The sequence below is a fragment of the Megascapheus bottae genome, chromosome 16 (assembly GCF_031878675.1).
Source record: "Megascapheus bottae isolate mThoBot1 chromosome 16, mThoBot2.hap1, whole genome shotgun sequence".
Classification (NCBI taxonomy): domain Eukaryota; kingdom Metazoa; phylum Chordata; class Mammalia; order Rodentia; family Geomyidae; genus Megascapheus; species Megascapheus bottae.
The window spans coordinates 55,845,703-55,861,809 of NC_143524.1; the positions used below are offsets into that span (position 1 = coordinate 55,845,703).

At 40.0% G+C, this 16,107-nt stretch overlaps 1 protein-coding gene and 1 non-coding gene across 2 annotated transcripts in view; both read right to left on the bottom strand.

Annotated features, from left to right (window-relative positions):
* Positions 1-4,076: 4,076 nt before the first annotated feature.
* Positions 4,077-16,107, bottom strand: part of Grm5 (glutamate metabotropic receptor 5) — a 470,415-nt gene continuing 458,384 nt past the window's right edge. The window contains exon 11 of the mRNA XM_090348591.1: positions 4,077-5,432. Coding sequence (XP_090204717.1) covers positions 4,529-5,432 — 904 coding nt within the window. The 3' untranslated portion in view covers positions 4,077-4,528. The remainder of the gene's footprint in view (positions 5,433-16,107) is intronic.
* LOC150053624 (U6 spliceosomal RNA) lies at positions 12,596-12,702 on the bottom strand. The gene has a single exon (XR_016538194.1). It is a non-coding gene; the product is annotated as a U6 spliceosomal RNA (small nuclear RNA).

Sequence of the window (16,107 nt, forward strand, 5' to 3'; positions counted from 1 at the left end):
CATTTACATAAAACACACTTGCAGATGACCTTAAAAGTAAAATGTTTCTGTAAATGTGCACACACACACACACACACACACACACACACACACTCACTCACACAGAGTACCTCTTAGATCCATGGAAAATTCTCTCTATCATATAGGTAGTTATGAAAATATGTATGTAATTTGTATGTCTCAACACCAATATTATAGCACTTATTATATTTAAAGTATTTTAAAGTATCAATTTTGTGTTGTGTTTTAAACATGTTGGATGGAAAGCCATTTGTCTAACTATATGTAGTTAATAAAAAAGTAAAAGGTGTTTGTAGATGTCTTTGGAGACAGCACCTTGATTTTTGGCTGATTTATATTTTCATTTTAATTTATTGATGATAACCTTCTTTATAAACCCTACAGAATAAATGTGGGTACCATTCAGAATTCAAGATTCAGAATTCAAATAACCATTCAACATGGTTATTTGTCATCTTGGAAAAAAAACTCTATGAGGATAATAGTATAAGCATTTCAGGGGAATAATTTTAAAGACATATCATAGTTTCTTTTTTAATATTTTTCAAAAAGTAAACTGACTTCACAGACACCAACTATAACATGATTCAGACAACTGAGAAACAGGCAAGTGTATTTTAAACTGCTAAAATAAAACACATTTATACAAGTACAAAGCGAAACAATGCTGATAAAAATGTTATACTTTATGAAAAAAATCATTTGCAATTCACATCAAAATAATTTAACATTCTCTATTATTTTAATAGTACAAGCTCCAACAACAGAAAAAAAAGAAGATACGCGCACACAGGTAAACTAAATCAGTTATAAGTGCAGAAAAAAGTAAGTACAAGCACTTGTAGCTCACACAAATCTCTTGGGATTGGCACCATCTCTCTAACACATCTATATTCTATATAGATTTCTAATTACAACACCACCAGCAGCTGCCATTGAATTCTAGAAATACACACAATATACATAGTATATTTGTTCACATTGGGCAGATCAGTGGAATTCAACCAAGTATTTATACATGCCTCATTCTGCACTAGATGGTAGATTCTCCCAGGCCTCAAACCTTCTTCAAATCAAATTCTGTTTCATCTTTCTGCTTTCACTGATCCATGTATATTTTTTCACAGTATAAAATTGTAAATGGTAACTATAGAGATTATGACAGCTTGAGGGTTATTAATAAGCTGTTGCTAAATGTGAACTCATATAATGCCTTTTAAGTCTCCAAAACATGTACATTTTGCTGAGAGACTAGTACAGGAAATGGGGGGTTTTTTTTGTCTTTTTTTTTTTCTTTAAAAAGAGTGTTCCTGGTATGGAAGTCACAGAACTTCATCAGAGCCATTACAGGATGCATTTACACTCAGAAACAATTCCTACTCTTCCTGGTGTGATCTGCTGTTACCTCAGTAGTTCGGGGAAGACTTTGACTTTCAGAGATTAGCTCGTTTGGGGATTTGCTGTTGTTTCCTTGCTTTAAGGAAATTTCTTATGACTTTCCTTTCCATCCTTCCTTTGTATTCCTTACCCCATCCCTCCCAAATAGTCATCTACACATAGTCAGGTTGGTCTTCACAGGCAGTCCCAACCCCTCTCTGTTGAACAGAGGGTGAGCAATCAGGTTTTATCCTTTTCTTCCCAGGACCTACCTCACCTTTGAGATAACTTTGCTGGCATTTCACTGCATTTCCCCCTTCCTTTTTTGTCATAACCTTCCCATCTGAGTTATTACTGTGCACCAGGAATAAATGGTTTGCCAGGAAAGTCAAACACAACAGGTGCTCCTATGAACTGTGAAGTTCATATCCTAGCCCTAAATAAATAGTCCTTTCTCTTTGTATTGTAGAATTGTTCTTTGAAACCTGGTAGTAGGATTGGCAAAGAGACAGTTAGCATCATTCCAAAATAAAAGATCTCAAGAATGTCTTACTGTTAATATTATGTCCAAATATACAATGCAATGAAGTGGGAAAGGTTATGGAAATATAGAGAAAAATACATCTTATTCTCCTCTAACTGGTTTCTTTTTAAAATTACAGTTGGTTATGACATTCTGTGATTATCAGGTGGAATTTTACTTAATTTTAATTTATAGCGCAGTTTCTTAAAAGGTGGTGGTGTACTTTTTAAAGAAACTTGTCACTAAAATATTAGGACAGAAATTTGGGCATGAAGAAAGGTTAAAAAATGTCTTCAAAATGTTGGTCAAAGAAGTGAAACTTATTGTACTTCTGAATAAAATGGAAGCCATTGTCACAATTTAATGCAACGTCTTTTAAAAAGTAACATAGTAAAGCATATTTATAAAGTATTAATACTTAAGAAATCAAAACAAAGACCCTCCAGGGTGAGAACCCAGGGATATTAATGTTTCAAAATATTTACATTTGTTTTTCAGACAGAGGCAGATATTTCAATGACGCCAAAAGGTTAGCTACATTTCATTTCTATTTCAAGAGTCTCATTAGCATTTAGAATCAGGAGGCTCTGCTGATATTATTTCTAAATCTGTATGAGAAATCTGTTTATTTTTAAATGAATATCTCAGTAAATCAATAAATGTTAAATGTTTATATTGGGATCTTTGACTTACGATGTCAAATAATCAGTATGTGAAAAGAAATGCCAATAAGAAATATATTTATTATAAATTTAAAGTGCAGAATGGTAAATTATATAAATAAATACTTTTATTTTTCCATTTCTTTGAAGTCAGTGTCAAAATAAAGATATTGAGCCAAAAGACTTCTATTTATTTTTCTCTGTGCCAAAAATATACTTTGCCTCAGAGCAGAGCAAATCTTTTTCATAAGGCTATCTTTAGTATAAGGCTGGGTCAACTGATCATTAAATGTATAGGACACCTCCTCCTTTTATTACTATCTGTATTTAAAAATCAAGAACATTTGGTACCTGAGGATAGCTGCAATGATAGGAATAAAGTGATGATGGTGGATTCAGGTCTTGTGCAGTGATTCCTATGTATGTGAGCCTATCAAAGCATGTGTTTTTCATGAGAACTCTAAGTCTCTTGTCTACAATAGTTAAAAGATGATAGTGTGAAATGCACAAAATCATAGTAATAATTATTCATAAAGAAGTATTAATAATTGCTTTGCCTTTTTTGGAATGGCTAAGAAAGACTGTGGTTGATATTCATTAGGGTTCTTCAGTGTTTAGTATTCTGTATTGCTTTGAAAAAAATCTACATTTGTCATAGTTCAGAGCCACACCACTGAAGCAGTCAAGAAAAGTTAAAATGACCGTTCACTGGCAGAATCCTTGCCACACCAGCTACACGCAGTTTAAAATTGCCAGTGTATTAAGATTGTGTGAATATATTTTTTCAACCATAGTTCCTCCAAGCTTGACAGCTTCTTCATTAGGTCTCTGGTCCCTCTTCCAGAAGTGAGACTCAAGAGAAGACGGAGGAGCTCTTTGCACACCAGTTTCTCAAAAGAAAGCAATGGAGAATCTCCAAATGCAGTATCTTAATCTTTTAGCTGGCAAGACTAACGGAACAGGAGTGACTGTGTGTCATGAAAGAGATAGCCAGGCTGGAGCTCAGGAATTATTATTATAAAGAGAATTTCCTTCTACACAATGCACCCCAGTGAGGGAATTACAAAACAGTGTTCCAGAAAATATTGTATTTATTTGTTTATTTATTTTTTTTGCTACTCCAGTATTGATTGGCAACATGGTGAAATAAGTCAAGAAATCTTCCACTGGTTTTCTTGCCTAATGGAGGCGAATCTGAAATAACTAGGTGGCATCCAGGTGAAGCCTTTTTTGGAAGAGCATCTCACAACCGAATTGGAGAGGAAATTGTGGTAGAAGCCCTAGGTATGTAGGTAAGCACAGCACTCAGTATCCAGTTGTGTGTTTATACAGGATACACTCATACCTCAGTAAATACCGGGCCCAAGTTACTGCTTTCCAACGTCTTTAAAGGAAGGGGAAGAGAAAGGAAGGAAGGAAGGAAGGAAGGAAGGAAGGAAGGAAGGAAGGAAGGAAGGAAGGAAGGAAGGAAGGAAGGAAGGAAGGAAGGAAGGAAGGAAGGAAGGAAGGAAGGAAGGGTTGACGTTTTTGGTCCCAGATTTTCAGTTTGTTAGAAAATGTACATTCATGTTTGGTGAATCCAAGACTCTTCTGGGAAAAGAATGAAAGTAAGCAAAACAACTTGTTTACAGTTGCTTAGTTAATTCTGCTCCCCCCCTTCCCACTCTGGAGGTCCACACTTCCCGCTCCCCTCCCCCAGACCACAGCTTGGCTTCAGCAGCCCTCCAGAGCATCAGCCCAGGTTTTCTAAGGCCACTAGAAGAAAATCTGCCAAGAAAGCTTCGTGGTTGGTGTCTGGGTCGGGTGGCTGTGCCGGCCTGGGTTCGGGGTGTCCAGGGCGCTTCCCAGCCGCCCGCGCTGGGGGGGGGGGGGCGGCGGTGACCCTGCCCTGCCCCTCGGGCGAGCGCCGCCCCGGCGGATCCCGCGCGGAGTGTATCCAGCGCACTCACAAGGACGAGGAGCTCTGCGAGTGATCTCGGATGATCAGAGTGTCATACTTGGGGGACGACGGGATGCAGAGAGCCGACTCCGACACTGGCGAGTTGGGGGTGGTGCTCCCCGAGTCCACCGAGTCTCGGAAGGGCGACGGCGGCGTGAGCGCCACCAGCTCCTCCAGGTCGGGTTTGCCGGCCGCGGCCTCCACCCCGGCCGCCAGCGGGATGTCTGGCGAGATCCCCGCCCCGGGCTGCGCGCCGCCGCCGCCGCCGCCGCCGGTGACTTCGATGGCCGGGAGAGGCTGGATCTCGGCGAAGGTGGTCACGGTCGTGGGCAGCTCGATCTCTTTGGGGATCAGGTAGGACGAGCAGAGCGGAGCGCCCGGGCTCGGGCCGGCGGCAGCCGCGGTGGACAACATCATGGAGTTGAGCTCGCTGATGTTGGCGGTGAAGCGGGTCACCACGCTGCTGATCTGCTCCATGAGCGAGCCCGGCGACGAGCTGCCGCGCCCCGCGGCCTCCGACGACGACGACGACGGCGGCGGTGGCGCGGGCCGCGGGACCGCCTCGTCCTCCGGGCCGGTGGCGCGGCGGCTCAGCGTGCTGATGGGCGAGGGCGAGCGCGCGCGCGCCGCCGCCGGGCGGGGCTCCTCGCCCTCCGCCACGTGGTACAGCGGCTTCGGGCCCGCGTCCGGGGGTTCGGGACCCGCGGGCGCCGCGCAGCCCGCGCCCCCGGCGCTCCCCACCGCCCCGGGGCCCAGCCCGCGGCCCTCGGCGCTCTTGGGGAATGGCTTGATCACCGCCGTCTGGTTGGGGTTTTCCTTCTTGTTGATGTGGACCGACAGCCGCTGCCACAGGTGCTGCCCGCGGCTGCTCTTCTCGTTCTGCGCCCAGGTGACGGATTTGCCATTGGAGCTGTGGGGAGAAGAAAAAGAACAGGGGTGACTCATCGAGGTCGCCATGGGTGGGGTGGGGGGGCTCGCACCCAATGGTTGGGGGGGGATCTTGGGGTTCAGATTGTAGCCTACTCTTCCGGGAAACAACCCTTGAACTGGACAGCACCTCGAGGCCCGGGCCTGGAATCCCAGCTACTGGGGAGGCTGAGGTCTGAGGGATCCCGGTTCCCGGTCTCTTTCTGAGAAGCAGATCCAGGAGAATCTGGTCTCCTGGTGCTCACCTGCAGGGAGCCAGAAGTGGAGCCGTGGCTCGAGCAGGGGAGAGGTGGGCCTACTATGTACGTGGCTTAGTGTCAGGAGGAGGGTCGCAGGGTGGACTCGTGGATGGATTGGTACGTTTCTGCAGCTAACGGGGCCGCTCTGTGGTGTTCTGGAAAGTAGTGAACCACAGACCGGACGTGCTAGGTTTTGATTCCGAGCCTGCCCTCTTGGATGCTTGGGGAAACCATCCCCTTCGGGGGGCGCACCAAGGAGCGCCTTCCACGTGGCAAATGTGGACTTGCGTGGGGATGCGCAGTGTTTGTGTTCCCCATAAACACAGCAGGTCAGACGATGGAAAGAAAGATCAGTCTAAGAAAGAGAAAGTCGTCCAAAGTAATGTATGTGCTAAACAAAGCTATGTCAGCTTCCCAGACGTTTCTCCCTTACCTAAACAATTATAACCAATAGTTGAGTTCTATGATTTTAAGAGCTGTCTTTCCTCACGCAAAATGTCAGCTTAGAAGACCGCCTCTCTTCCAATAAATTCAACATTTTTTCTCTTCTTTAAATTTTCTCTTATTATGCTTCCTTATCTCACCTACTTCCTTCCTTTTTGCTCAAACACAACTCCTTCCTCCTCTTCCTTTCTTCCCCCCTCTCTCCTTCTCTCCCTCCCTCCCTCCCTTTCCTTACTTCTTTTCCCTACTCTGTTTCATTTAACTTTCTTAAAGTAATCTCTCCTAACTCTATATCTAACTACACTGAATTTCCATTGACCCTATATTAGGCCTCTCGTATCTCTTGGTCATAAATCCATTGCATCTTCTGAGCGGAGCATCATGAGTGCACAGACATGATTTGTTATTTTCTCTGATGTGTCTAGTACCCAGTGCTTTGTCTAGAATATGGCAGGTGCCCAATAATATTCGGGTACCAAGAATTTTAATGGCTAAATGTATTTTATTAAAGATATTTAATACAGATTTTTGTCATAATTAAATTTCAAAAATATTGTATTCATGAAATTCGATTTTTTTGGTCTTATAGATTTGCCTACTTATGTCGCTCTCATTAGTCAATACTGCATGTATAAAGTATTTTATTAACTGAATATGAAAACACAGATTTTTATATTTACAGTGGTAATTACAAAAGAGTACTTTGGGATGTGTGTGTGTGTATGTGTGTGTGTTTATAAATGTATGGGAGGTGGGCCCTCCAGATTGTAAGGCTTAGACATGATCTTGGTTGATGCTGAGCAAGCCACATACAACTTTCATCTTTTTGTTTGTTTGTTTTTAGCATAATATAGAAGACATGAAATTCCCTACTCACCTTTTTGGAAAACCAATAAGATCACACATGAGAGTAAAGCACAGTACTTCTGAAAATGCGAATACTAACTCTCCAATTGATCTGAGGTAAGTTGTGTTTGTTATTTAGAGTAAGATTTTTTTTCCCAACACCAGAAGTATTTATATTGTTGCCGTGGCTTACAGGAAAAGAAAACATAGGGAACTTTGCTTTACCTGTCCATAGTATTTCACTTTTCCTGCATATATACTGACTGTTGGAAGAGCGGAGAGAAGAATGGACACAAAGAGAACAAAATAGTTTGCTACATCTAAGCAAGGAGCCAAAAATTGTCTTTCCATGGACCATGCACCCCTTTTCAGAATGTAGTGTTGTACAATCCAATGTATTCCTCTTAGAAAATTTTGCTCTCTATTTCTCAGGGAAAAATGCAACATTTCAATAATGTTATTGGAGTTTGTTTAAAAAACCTGTTTGTTAATTTTTTTGTTTATATTTTAGGTTTTCCAAAATGGTACCTTCTACCTGCATTCTCAGCAGTTGCATCTTCCTTTCTGTAGCTTCCTTGAAGGCACTTACATGATGTGTTCATTTTAAGCAATCTATGAATGTCAGTTGAATGACCTCTTCTAGTTCCTCTTCCCAGACCTGAAGAAATTAGAGCTTTCTAGGACAGCATGCCCTCGCTACAAAGTACACTTTCATCGAAGCTGACCATCAAAAATATCAGTGGGATTTACAATTTCTGTATTCCTGTTAAATGGCTGTTGAATACCCCTCTGTGGTTTATCACACCCTCAACCTTGCTTAGAGTTGCATCAACACTATATGAGCAAGTGAAATTCTTATTTTTATTTTACTGAATTAGAAAATCTACACTCATGTTTTCTGTTGTGTGATTTATTAGTGTGCCCAAAACTTACTGTTCTAGGGCATTGAAATAATCAAATGTACTCTCCAAAAGTTAACCAATGTGTTTTATTAAAAATGGTCTTTATGATGGAATAGCTCTTGTTCATGTATTTTGTTTTAAGAGCTAGCCTGAAGGGAGATATAATGATTATGAGATCCCAAAACAAAAATATTGCTTAAAAATCCTGGAATAGCATTAGCAAATGACATTAACAAATGATGCTTGTAGAATGACATCAGAAAATATTAGGCCTAAGAAAATCTTATAAATTAAGATATTTTAAGCAGAAAATTTGCCATGATGCATTTTCTTAAACCATCTCACCAATTTATTTTGTTTTGTATAACTTGACTTGAATTATAAAGCCTGACACTACAAGTTTTGAACCCAGGACCTCACTTTCTACGCAAACACTCTAGCATGGATTAGAACTATTTCCCTAATCCTGGTAATACAGTTTTAAACCAGAGGAATTTGGTTCTAGAGATAGTGGCTTACATATATTAACCTAGCTACTCACAAAGCTGAGATCTGAAAGCTGAATGGTTCTGAGCCAGTTCAGGCAGACAAATTCAGACTTTTATGTCCAAATATCCAGCAAAACTGAACGTGGAGGCATTTTAAGGCCTGAAATTCAAGCCTCAGTGCCCGCTGAAACCACAATAACATAGCAAATAAAAAAACCCAAAATTTGATATTGTTTACATTCAAACATTTCAAAGGAGTTGAACCAATTTCTTCTTGCTCTTTGTCTAAAATCTGACAAATTGATTTTTTAAAATTATACTAAATAGCACCATATATTATATAAGAAAACGGTTGAAACATCTCTGTAAGTCCTCTCAGTAACAGCCTAAATAGATAAATAGTTATTGTGTTGACAGAAAAAATTCAAATGGGCCAGGAGTGTGGCCTAGTGGTAGAGTGCTTGCCTACAGTGCAGGAAGCCCTGGGCTTAATTCCTTGGCACAGATACACAGAAAAAGCTGGAAGTGGTGCTGTGGCTCAAGTGCTAGAGCAATAGATTGGAGAAAGCTCAAGGATGGTACCCAGGCCCTGAGTTCAAGTCCCAGGACGGGAAAAAAAATGAACAGCATGTTTATACATTTATTAAGAAGGTGTGCATAAAGGATATAGAGAGGTAAATTACCTAATGCCGTTACAGTAATCAAAATGATACCATATTATATTTGTCTGGTATTTGTAAAGAACTTTTAGGGACAGACTGTCAACTACAGTTGGATGAACACTTTAGATATCTTTCTAAAGATAATAAAATTATGACCTAGTGAGCTTATGAGACAGTTACAGAGCAGAGTTAGTGGTAAAGTGTGACTAATATATCTCTAATGACTTACAATTTTAATTTCTGTGACATGATTCTGTTTATATTTTCTTTTAGAAGCTATTCCTCCTTTTGTGAGAGAAAAGCTTTGAGGTGCTGGCTGGAGATGATCGGTATAGTAAGTAGATTAGATAGTCACTTGAAATTTATTCTCTCTTACTCTGTATCTCTGCTCACTTTAATCATGCACTACTTATGCATTAAGGAAAGCACTCTGTATTATATCTCTTTGGGTCATTAACTTGAATAGTACAAGTTGATTAGCAACCAACATTTTTTTCAGAGATAATGATTGAATGCCCAGTGATAAAGGCATTTAACAAAGGCCTACAACAATATAAATCACAAATGTACACATATATTAGATAACAATTCTCCACCAGTTTCTTCAAGATATCTCTCCTATAGGTGGTTTTAATTCTCTGATTTTCACTCTATTTTGGAATTCCAATACAGGAGAATTCTGTCCTATTAGAGCTAACCTTAAACCAAGGTTCCTATGAAAATATTGGGATTTGACCACATCTCACATTATTTTCATAGATTTTCATTTATATCATGATGACTTTATATCTTGTAGATGATGATTACTGATGTACAAAAGATAATTCGAGGAAGGTAAGATTAAATTCAGAATATAGTTAAAGAAGAACGTTAATGATATGAGTTGTGTGTGGTATTTTGGTGCATATGGATTACTATTTCAATTCCTAAGCCCTTGCACTGAAGATATAGACAGACAGGAGGGAGGTTGACAAGAACAAGGATACAAACAGAGGAAAGCAGCAGAACATAAGAATCAGAGGTGTGAGCATTGAGCTCTGAGAGAGTACACATCACGAGAGATCCATAACTTCACAGAAGCAAACACTGTTTCCAACAGTAATGGTCAGAGAAAGCTGCATAGACAGAATTCCTGCAGACTCTCAGTAACTGAAATATTACGATAAAATACTAAAATAGAAGAATACACATTGCTCTCCATGATTGGTAACAGTAAGAAAAGTTCAGACATCTATAAGGGATGTGCAGAGATATTTCATGTTCTCAGAAGAGGGAGTACAGACTATTTAAAATTTCTTCCCAACTACCCACAACTTATAAGAATCTGCTCTCTTTTTCCATCTAAACAACTCCATAGTAATTACTTTTGGGTTTCAATTATCTGGTCTCATTTTTTGACCAGAACAAACAGCTGATAGGTATATACAAATGTGATGCACATATATTTATAATGACTAGATCAATAAATGAATGTACATAGAAATGCTTATGGCTCTGTTTCTGTTTAATCTCTAATCATAAAAATTCTTGCTTGATGGGGCCCAGAGTTTGGCCTAGTGGTAGAGTGCTTGCCTAGCATGCACGAAGACCTGGGTTCGATTCCTCGGAACCACATACATAGAAAAAAAAAAAAAACTAGAAGTGGTGTTGTGGCTCTAGTGGTAAAGCACTAGCTTTGAGAAAGCCCAAGGACAGTGCTCAGGCTCTGAACACTGGCAAGAAAAATAATACTTGCTTGCTTATTTGTTTATTTACTTATTTGCCAGTCCTGGGACTTGAACTCACAGTCTGGGCACTGTCCTTGGGTTTTCTCAAGGCTAGAGCTCAACCAGTGGTGCCACAGCACCATTTCTGGCCTTTTCCATGTAGGAAAGAATTGAACCCAGGTCTTTGTGCATATGACTGCTAAGAGCGCACTCTACCACTCCCAGCCACCGATTGTTTAAAGTTTTATATATTCTGCTGTCTGAGACTGGGAGCTTCCTGTGACCCTGCCCCTGACCTGACTCTATTTAGGCTCAGACCAGCTCAGGTGTCAGGACGCCATGCCATGTGTCTCCCAGTTGGTGTCCTGTCTCCTGGCTCTTCTCTGGTCACCATGGCCTTTCAATTCAGCTTTCCATTGGACCTGAATTGGCTTATTGGTGTTGTTTTTGTCCTTTCTTTCCTTTCCAGTCTTCATGCCTCAGTTTCCTAACTATGTTAAGTGCATTTGTTGGCTGCTGATCTTTGAGACAAGAGTCCAGCCTTTTAATAAAGACTCCCAAGATTTCATCCTTCAAAATGTGACTTTCGGGGCCGAGAGTTTGGCCTACTGGTAGAGTGCTTGCCTAGCACGCACAAAGCCTTGGGTTCAATTCCTCGATACCATATACATAGAAAAAAGCCGGAAATGGTGCTGAGATTCAAGTGGTAGAGCACTAGCCTTGAGAAAGTCCAAGGACGGTCAGTGCTCACACCCTGAGCTCAAGCCTAGGACTGGCAAAAAATATATAAAAAAAATAAAATAAAATGTGACTTCCCTGTTTTCTCACTTTGTTTCTACTTCAGGAAAATACTAAAAGTTAGCAGATATTTGTTCATTTGTTCTTGAGTGCCAAATGGGCAACCTGAGCCAAATAGCGGTCTCTAAGGTAGATTCAAGAGGTTTTGTTTTCTTTAATGGTATAAGGATCTAATAAAGCAATAAAGAGCGTGACAAAAATGTGCGTGGAAAACAGTGCACTGGTAAGAAAACTACTATGAAAATAAAGACATTTCTTTTTGTCCATTGGATCTTTCTAATGGATATTAGAGGAATTCAGTGGAAACATGTTACCTGGGAATGAAGTTTCAAGACAAGATTTTCAAATAATAAGTTTAATGAGGCCTAGCAATTGGGACGATTAGGACAGTAGAGATAAATGATCTGATGTGTATTTGTATTACATATATAAATAAAGTAATTTCATCTATGGAATCCCATGGCACCTTTCTCACTGTCCTGTGTTAAGGATTTAGGGATCGTTATCTTGCACTTAATAAAGTGACTGTGTCTTTCTTTCTTTCTCTCTTTTTTTAAGGTTTGAACTCAGGGCCTGGGCACTGTCCTTAGACACTTTTTGCTCAAGGCTAGCACCCTGCTACTTGAGCCACAGCGCCAGTTCCGGCTTTTTGTTTTGTTGTTTATTATGGTTTTTTTCATATATTTTTATTGTAATTAATAGAAGGGTTACATTTTATTCATCAAATAGAAGGTGCATTACTTCACAAATATTGATACCCTTTCTCATGTCCTATTTCCCATTCCCCTCCCCCTCCCCCCTCACAACTTGATTTCCCCCTTCCCTCTCCTGTTTCAAACAACCAATTTAGCATATATAAAATATATCAGACAACAAGGTGAAATATTGTAACAATATGAGATAACCAAGGGACAGTAAAAGAGAGGAGAGATAACATAGTACATCAAGGACAACAATCACTCATTATATGGCTTTTGTTTCTATATTCTGGAGGTCCTTACATTTAACATCATACTATATGGCCTTATGTACCTAGGTTTTGTTCTATTGTGAATCTCTGCAAAAATATGGAACGCTTCACAAATTTGCATGTCATCCTTGCGCAGGGGCCATGCTAATCTTCTCTGTATTGTTCCAATTTTAGTATATGTGCTGCCGAAGAGAGCACGGGTTTTTTTTTTTTAAGATAGGCTAACCCTGTTTGTAGTCCAGGCTATCAGTCCACTAGTTCCGCTTTTTTTGAGTATGTGGTACCAGGGAATCAAACCCAGGGCTTCGTGCATGTTAGGTGAGCATGCTACCACTAGGCTGTCCCCCCAGCTCGTGACTGTATTTCTATGACCACTTGCTCAAGGAATATTTCTTCTTAGGTCCATTTGAACCCATCTTTGATTTAACTGGAGGCTTTTACAAAGAGTTACAAGACCTTCAAGGTGGGTGACAGAGTGTCTGCTAACAAAGCTCCCCTCTAGTCCTCACAGAGACAACATTTAACACAGCAGGATAGGACACACAAACATCCAACTTTTGTCTTCCAGTTGAAGTCTTTCTTTTGTTTATCCTCCAGTTACCTGAGCTCAGACCTTTATATTGTTCCATCTCCTGACATTGTCAGCTTTAGCTGAAGTGTTCCAATGGAGATTAGAAGGCATTTTAGTATTGTACATTTTGTTTCTAAAACAGGACGTGATTTTACCCAGTGATCACTAAAAAGCTTAGATTACAATTTAGGAAAGAGAGAACAAAACAAGACGCAGCTGTTTTGTATCTGTGGGCTTGTGCAGCCTGCAAGACTGTGGAGGAATTCAGCTTGATTTAAAGCTTGCATAAAACATGGGATTGGGCTTGGTGGGTGGCAGAGGAGAGACCCGAGAGAATAATAGCTCCATTTGAATAGAACATTATTACAGCTCACCAAGGTGTTTGCACCTACATTATCATCTTTGACCTTCACAACAGTTCTACTTATTTACAAGTCAACTCTTGCATTCACTCTGGAGCTGCACCAGAGCTGTATCTGTATGCATGTTTGCTCATTCCTGATGATCTGTGCAGAATAAGTGGGCTGGGAGTTTTAGAAAAGTGAAGGAAATTGTGTCATCCTGAGTGCTTGGTATAAGAGTGGTATCATTAACCTATGAAAAATTCACATGGAACTTCACTAAGTTGCCCAAGTCCAAATAGATAAGGGAACTGAGTCCCAAATCTACCAGAGAAATATGAAGTATAATGGTGCAAAACTATAAGTTACAGAATATCTGTTTCATGTACTTTGACTTTGCCATATAAGGTGTGTCAATACATTTGCTTTTGAATCTAAATGCGTGTGTGTTGAAGAATCTGTTCAAAGGGACTCATGAGAACATGGAATTCGATGAAATGATTGACTTAAAATTTGACAGCAGTCAGCTTTGCTTAATAACTTCTACCTCCATTTCAATAATACTGACCTAAAAGAAATACAAAATGAGACAACTGCAAAATTTTCTATCATGAGGCGTGACAAATTCAGAAAGTATTCTCTAGTTTTTGTTCTCCCATTTGGAACTTTTGAGTTTGGGCTTGTTGACTACAGGGTAGGTTTCTCCCTTTCTGGCTTGGTATTTCTATATGAGAAAAATAATTTATTTTTTTGTTTCTACAAGAAATCATAAGCTAACAAATACATTATTTTATTTTATTGTCTGTTATGGGGCTTAAACTCAGCCTGAGTTTTACCACTCAAGGCTAATGTTATAGTGCCACTTCTGGTTTTCTGATGGCAAACTGGAGTCTCATGGACTTTCCTGCCCTGGCTGGGTTTGAACTATGATCCTCAAGATCTCAGCTTCCTGAGTAGCTAGGATTGTAGGAATATACCCTGACATCCAGCTCAAATACATTGTTTTAGATGAAATAAATCAAATACATTTGTGTGTAACTATTCAGTTATCTACAAATCCTGTGTACATATGAGAGAGATAGAGAGAGGGAGAAAGATTTGTGACATTTATTTACTGTCAAGGATAAGAGTTTGACAGAAACCTTTGCCTAGCTACTTTCTCTCCCAACTAAAAAAGAGATAAATGAGAAGATAACAGCAAAAACTGAAACAAGTGTCATGGAATCTTACCACTCCTGTTATGTCTGTTTTGTCTTATGCTTTTCACAAGTTGAAGAAGACTGTCAAATTTAGTGATTTATAAATGTAGTATACTCTCAGAAATTAGTGATTCGTGTTAAGTATGGGACTCATACCTGATATCCTAGCTGCTCAGAAGACTGAGATCTGAGGATCACAGTTCAATGCCAACCTGGGCAGAAATGTTCCCAAGAGTCTTATCCCCTATTAACAAGCAAAGTTCCAGAAATGTAGGCATGGTTCACATGGTAAAGCCAAAGCTTTTCAAGACAAAAAGCCAAGAGAGAACACAAGGCTCCTAAGTTTAAGCTCTGTTATTTACATCCACAAAAGAAAGAGTCAGGATTTAAAACCTAAGAATTTGTCAAGTAGAACATGAATGAGGGTTGGAACAGATAGGCAAAAAGGGGAGAAAATGATCGAAAATTCAGGGAGAAACAGAGCACATTACAAATTGCTCCTGTATAGAGCAATCCACCTGTATGAAGAATGGTGAGATACTTGCAATGCTGGGGAAGCCAATGCATGTGCCAAAGCAAAGGAAAAGAAGATAAAAAAGGGCCACACTATACCAATATGAAATATAGTATCTCACTTTGTTATCTGATATATTGAATTTATTTGTATTTGGATATTTGAAATTTGATAGGGAAGGAGGGAAAACCAAGACAGGTGGGGGATGTGGGGGGGGAGGGAAATGGGTACCAAGACATGTGAAAGGGTATCAATGTATGTGAATTAATGCACCTTCTATCTGGCAAATATCATGTAACCCTTTTACTGATTACAATAAAAAAAAATTTAAAAAAAAAGGGCCACACTGGGTCGGAAGTTTGGCCTAGTGGTAGAGTGCTTGCCTAGCATGCACGAAGACCTGGGTTCGATTCCTTGGTACCACATACTTAGAAAAAGCTGGAAGTGGTGCTGAGGCTCAAGTGGTAGAGCTCTAGCCTTGAGAAAAATCCAAGGACAGTGCTCAGGCCCTGAGCTTAAGCCCAGGATTGGCAAAAAAAAAAAAAAAAAGGGCCACACTTTTCTTTTGGGGGGAGGGCCTTGAATTCAGAATGTGCAACTTTAAATTTTATGCTAGTTAGCAGAGATCATAAGAGGTAAGAGTGTGGATTCCAGTATCAGATTAAATTGTGCTCAGATTAAGGATCTATTATTTTCCTTTTCCATAAACAAATAAATGATACAGATTAAGACACTTGACAAGTGTCTAGTATGTTTAAGTATCCAATAAATGTTGGGTGCTTTTACAAGTAACAAGAGGATAAGAACTATGATAGGGAAGTTACATCATTGAATTTGTTTGTTATTATTAGCTCTTGTTTTACTTACTGAGACTTGTTACTGATGGCAGAATGGGAAAAGCCAAGGCAAAATCTACTACCTCCACTCCTCCAGCATCAAACTTTCCAGATTTGTAGGTTTGAGCAACAGTAATACTAC